Below are 6,229 nucleotides of genomic sequence, written 5' to 3'. Positions count from 1 at the left end.
GTCCTCTTAAAATTAATCTCGTCCTTGATACCGATTATATTACAATGACTACAAAACGTATAACCCTTCTCCGTACTTCTGGAGTCCGGGTGATTGACACGGTTGAAATTGAGGTGTCATTAAGGTATATTACATATTATCAGTGTCTGAAACAATAATTATGTTTGAACACGGATAACGTTGTTTTTATTTTTTTAATATTAAACTTTTGAGCAGATATTGCAACACCTTGATTTGAACAAACGTACAGTAGTGGTACGCCCTTCCCCCCAAATTCAAATATCCCATTTCTGTGATGAACAATTTTAGAATAAATTTATCTTTTTTAACATTATCATAAATTATATCACGTGTTTATATTTTTGCATTATAATATTTTGAATTTCGAGAAAGTGAAAACAACATCCCATTATTTTGGTTAGTAAAATAAAATTATGGTAACATGCAACATTTGTAATTTATTATAATTAGATGTATAGTGTAAAATAAATAACAATAGGTATAGGACTTAAGTGCCTACCAAAAAATATTTTTCAATATTCGATTCCCATTCCGCAATTATTGGCATAAATATTAACAACATAATATGAACGAAATATACGTTTACTTATTTGTATTATTGCTTAAAAGTCTGTGGAAACATGAAACAACATATTTAGCATTATGAAGGTATTTATGTAGAACAAACGAGTCAATTTTATAACTTTTTTTTTTAAATATGAAGATAATATTCATATTTTTGGAATTAAGATCTAGGCTCTAAGCTTTAGAGTCTAAATAAATGATATATTTTTTAAATAATACCTACTTTTTGAGTTTGTTTAGAAAATATATTTCAGATTCTATGAAGTGTTATTTCGTTTTCAAAATCTACACGTGAAAGATCCAACAGTAACCTGCAGGTACATTTTAAGTATTTTATTATTAAAGACTTAGTGAGTAGTGTACGTTTGGTTGCCTACCGACACGGCTTGCCACGTTGATGTATGTCGTATATAGTGTATGATATTATATACAGCTGCAGTCGACTATGGTCTTTTTAAATTTTAATACATTCGTATTTATATTATGTATACATAAAATATTATGTATACTATCAGAGTATTTTGAAATTTGAAACGTTTATATGCGGGTTGATTTAATCGAAAGCATACGTTTAAGTTATAATTCGTGTATCATCGTTGTACCTATACCTATATTATAATGTACTTCGTATACGATATTACATTTTTATTTTTGGCCACGGTGAATTGTAGTGTTCAATGAATTAAAACTGTAAAAACTCGTGTAATTATTTAAGTATTTCTAAAAAAAAAAATTCTTCGCGATAGTTAACGAAACTGCGTGTTTAAATATTGTATGAAATTCTAATAAACTGTTTTGCAATATACCCGTCGTGACCGCCTGTGCATTTATAGAAATATACATCGGTATAATATAATATGTGGGAGGTACCTCCTATACAGTTTGTACACATACCTATATCGACACATAATATCTAAAAGTATTTATCAGTTCGTTTGTACGCTTACTTTAATTATTAATTGTACATAAATACATATAAAATAAATTGTAGTACCTATACATATAGCATATAACATTTGTTGCAGGTTAGGTTCTATATATGCGGTTTTTTTTCTACAGCGTTCGATTATAACCTCACGCGTATTTAAAGGTCAAATACTATTTTTTTAAAAGAAACGTGATCTTGTACACGAGTGACAAACTATATATTATGGTATAATATAATTTATACTTATAAATACAGTATATACAGTATTTTCAATTTAATGATAGACTCTAACATAGAAGTATTTACACACACACATATATATATAATATATTTTATATAGCTAATAGTAATCATCATTTTGCTTTATTATAGATAGTTATACTGCAATATAATATTATAATACAATACAAATCACCTATAATATAAAATTTTAAGTATATAAAACAAAACAATTAATATCAAAAATGCGTTCAAAAACACATTAAGTATAATATAACAGAGATAATAATTTCTGTAGAGCATACGATGAAATATTAATTTAGGGGACATAATGCAGCTTGACTGCAGCTATGACTGCAGCTCTACTGTTATATAGTGGAGAAAGAAAGGGTATTAGAACAATAATTTGGTTTTCATTTGATAAATTAAGAATTTTGGTAGTAAAAATAAAGTGAAGGTTGCAAATAAGTCTCCAAAAACAAATTATAAAAAATGTCTTGATGTTAGAGATGAGTATATTTCTCTGCAAGGAAATGGAAAGGCATTCAGACCATTCAGTGCATGTAGGTGATTCATTGAGGCATAATTTGTATGAGTAATAATAGTAATATATATGTTTATAAGCTATGAAAACCGATAAAACAACAAATATTTTTAACAAACCATACAAACTTCCAAAACGGCCAAGTGGCAAAGTAATAAATAAGACGCTACAACAAATTATTTGTTTCTGAATAATAACAGAATATATTTTCTTATAAACTATGTTCCGATATTTTTACAGGTTTCTACAGCAATTTCCTTTTAGAAATAATTTCAAAAATAAACTCTTAGTCCTCAAGTATACCATCTGTGACCAATTTCTTATCGGTTGATAGAATTACAGCGTGCGTTTTGGATTGATTTTATTGATCCAAAAAGTGTATACACATATTATACATATATACATAAATAAAAAAATGATCTAAGTATAAAATTTTTTTTTAAAAATACAACATTCTAAAACCAATAAAATAAAATAAAATCACGAAAAATAACTAGCAGTCGAGGTCATGTTCTTTAACGTACGATTTCCAAGAACGCGTCTTATCGACCGGATCTCTATATAATTCACATAGGTATAATAGCTGCAGCTATATGGTATGCCGTGTTTCCTTATTCAAATAAAAAAATCGGTTTACAATCAAATATTCATTCCTTTGTTCATATTGTACCGACATGAGCGCTGAGGCTGCTGGCTGTTACTGCATATTATGCATATTACCCATATGTACTCACGAAAATTAATCTTTTTGACTATAGTATTATAGGTACATATTTAATTACTTATTGTCTAGTTAATACATTAATTACCTAGAGCAAGATACATACCATTCATACCAGTATAAGATATTTGCTTAGATTATACTTTATTAAAATACGTAAATTTGTTAACACATAAATCATGATTCATCAAAAAATGTATCCGCGTATTTCCGTATACTTCGACACTGATATTCGTATGTACAATTATGGAAAATTCCAATAGATATGTGTATTAGAAATTAATAGTCTTATATAATATGTTTAAATAAAAAAAAAGTTAATCGTTATAAAAATATTAGCTCCGCTCGGAAAAGTTCCTACGAATCCTACGTCATAATAAATATTATGAAAGTTATAACTTATAAATAATATAGCAAATATTGAAATATTAATTTATATTGTTCTTGAAATATTGTTTATAAGTAAAACGGACTATAAGTAAATCTACTTATTATCATATTATAAAACACAAGTAGTTATACTTACAAGATTTAATGCATTAATAGATTTACCTACGGTTCAAGATATATTATGGTACCTACTATAAATACAAGTAAAATAATTATTAATGCTATTATTATACCTAATACCTAAGCCCTATATGCGTATTGTTATACAAATAACAGAATTAAAATAACCAATTTGAATTGATGTTATTTAAGCAATTAAGCTGACAAAAACCAAACTTACTTACAGCAATATGTGATACCTGTATCTTAAAGCATACCTACTAACAAATTATGAATGTAGGAGTATTGTGAAATTATGTGCTAATAATTAATATAGCAATACTTTATACTAATTTATAAACAGTGTTTTAAAACATCAATGTATTACTATGCATATTATATTACATGTTGTTATAACCATAGAATAATTGTTTTTGCTCAAACGAGTAGGTAGGTAGGTAGGTACTTACAATGTTTAATTAATTATGTATTTGTATAATTCTGTTTTAGTTGTTTAAAATTTTCCCGTCTCGTTATGAATTTATATCTACAATAGGTATAAAGGTTAGCTATTATGTACAGCGGCGCAATAAATTATTATCGTTTCGCACCTATGCATTATTATATTGATGTAAAGGACACGCGTGCGGTTATGCATACAAGGCGACTCCTTAAATATATATCCCAATATACCGCGATCACATAATAATCTAAGACAGGTGCGTGTTCATAATTTTATATCGACGTAGAATCCTAAGACGATCATAATATTTACAATATTTATATATTTTATATATTATCTCAGTGATCACTCGTTTCCGGCATGTACCTATAGCCGTGGGTGATGAATTCGCGAGTAATAATAGATTTAAACGCGAAAAAAAATAAAACAATATTACAAACGGAGCGAAGATAAAAAATCCAAATCAACGTACAACAATAATGTTGTGATATTATCGTTAGGAATTATTTATTATAAACTTTATGTAAAAAATTATTAATTATCATCATCATAGACTCGCACGAACGCGGCGAGGAGTAAAATAATAATATGTAGAAACCCGATCGGTCGTGTGCCGTGAGAGTGCGCTGTCGGCCACGGCACACACGAGACCTGCGCGCTCGTCGATTGGCCATCGCCGCGGAGGGGGTAAGTCTCTGATCGCGGGGACGGGGGCGACGCCGCCGACCCGCTCACCGTACCCGACCCGTTCGACGAGCCGGCCACCACGGCCGCCGTCGTCGCTGCGCGTGTGCGCGACGGTTCGCGCGCGCGCCCGTGTAGGTAATGCCGTAGCGGTGTGGTCGTGTGCGCGCGAGTGTGTGTGTGTGAGAGTGTGTGCGCGCGCGTCCGGAGAGAGGTAACGCGACGACTGCGACGCGGACGACGACTGCGACGAGACGACGACGGTCGACTGGGCCACGCCAATACCCTCCGCGCGCCGCCCGGGTCATAAACGATCTCACAAACAAGTGCTCAACGTTCGGGAAATTACCCGCGCCGCCATATAATATTATATCGCCAAAGGCCGCCGCCGTCGCCAGTGATCGCGTCGCCGCCGCCGCCGCGCGGGTTCTTTTTATTTTTCCGCCGCTATTACACACGGTTTGAAGATAAAATTATTTTCTCGATTATAACAATATTATCCCGTTCGGTATTTTTTACTCCGCGTAGATCCGCGGGTCTAAGATCCACATCTTCGCATTCCCGTGCCGGTATCGTGCAGTGTCCGTACAGCGTGCGTACAGCGTGTCGTCGTCGTCGATATTTTCGGGTTTTGAATATAAATAAACAATATTATATTGACAAAAGTTTAATATTTTGTTTTTCGAACGCCGTGCTTTTGATTTAACGACGATACATTCCGCATCTCGACGGCATAATGGGGTGGCGTTGACGGAGTCTCGCACATATTCAGATAATATTACATTATCTCGACGACCAGGAGAGAGGCGTGCTATAAGGACGTGCAAGATATCATTACATAATATACGAACGTGCGGCCAAAAATCGCACCGCGGTGTATAATCCTGTCCCCGGTCGCAACTTACGCGCCCGTCATGAGTTCAAAGTTCATCATCGACAGCATGCTGCCCAAGTACCATCAGCAGTACCACCACCAGCTCCTGAACCCCGTGATCACGTCCGGCGGCGGGCTGGACTCGTCAGCCGTCAACTACAGCTTGACGCCCAACAACTCGTCGTCGAGCAGCGCGGGCGGCTCGCCGCCGTCCACGTCTTCGCTGGTCTCGCCGGCCGCCGGCCGCATGTACCCCGCGTACGCCGTCCACCATCACCAACAGCAGTTCGGCTCCGGCGCCGGTTCCATGGCGTTCACGTCACCCGGCTCGGCAGCTCTGGCAGCCGCCGTCCAGGACGCTGCGGATAAGACGTCGTCGTCGTGCCGGTACGGCGGTGGCGTTGGCGGTGTGAGCGTCGGCGGCGTGTCCGCGGCCGACACGATGGTCAACAGTTACGCTGCCCTGCACCATCACCACAACCAGAACGGCGCCGGTGGCACCGGCGCCGTGTCGTCCATGGCCGCGGCCGCTCAGTTCTACCACCAGGCGGCCGCCGCGTCCGCTGTGGCCGCTGACCCGCTCAACTCCGCGTGCGCCGGACAGCCCGGGGCCCCCGGACCGCAACCCATGCCCGACATACCCCGGTACCCGTGGATGTCCATTACAGGTAAGCGTCACCGCTGTTACTTATAACTTATATTTTTTACCATGTATGTAAACC

At 36.2% G+C, this 6,229-nt stretch overlaps 1 protein-coding gene across 1 annotated transcript in view; it reads left to right on the top strand.

Moving 5' to 3' along the window:
- Positions 1 to 4,005: 4,005 nt before the first annotated feature.
- LOC100168447 (homeobox protein abdominal-A homolog) overlaps positions 4,006 to 6,229 on the top strand; it is a 33,991-nt gene continuing 31,767 nt past the window's right edge. The window contains exon 1 of the mRNA XM_001944594.5: positions 4,006 to 6,175. Within this exon, the coding sequence (XP_001944629.2) occupies positions 5,548 to 6,175 (628 nt within the window). The 5' untranslated portion in view covers positions 4,006 to 5,547. The remainder of the gene's footprint in view (positions 6,176 to 6,229) is intronic.

The sequence above is a fragment of the Acyrthosiphon pisum genome, chromosome A1 (genome assembly GCF_005508785.2).
Source record: "Acyrthosiphon pisum isolate AL4f chromosome A1, pea_aphid_22Mar2018_4r6ur, whole genome shotgun sequence".
Classification (NCBI taxonomy): domain Eukaryota; kingdom Metazoa; phylum Arthropoda; class Insecta; order Hemiptera; family Aphididae; genus Acyrthosiphon; species Acyrthosiphon pisum.
This window is presented reverse-complemented; position numbering and strand designations above follow the sequence as displayed.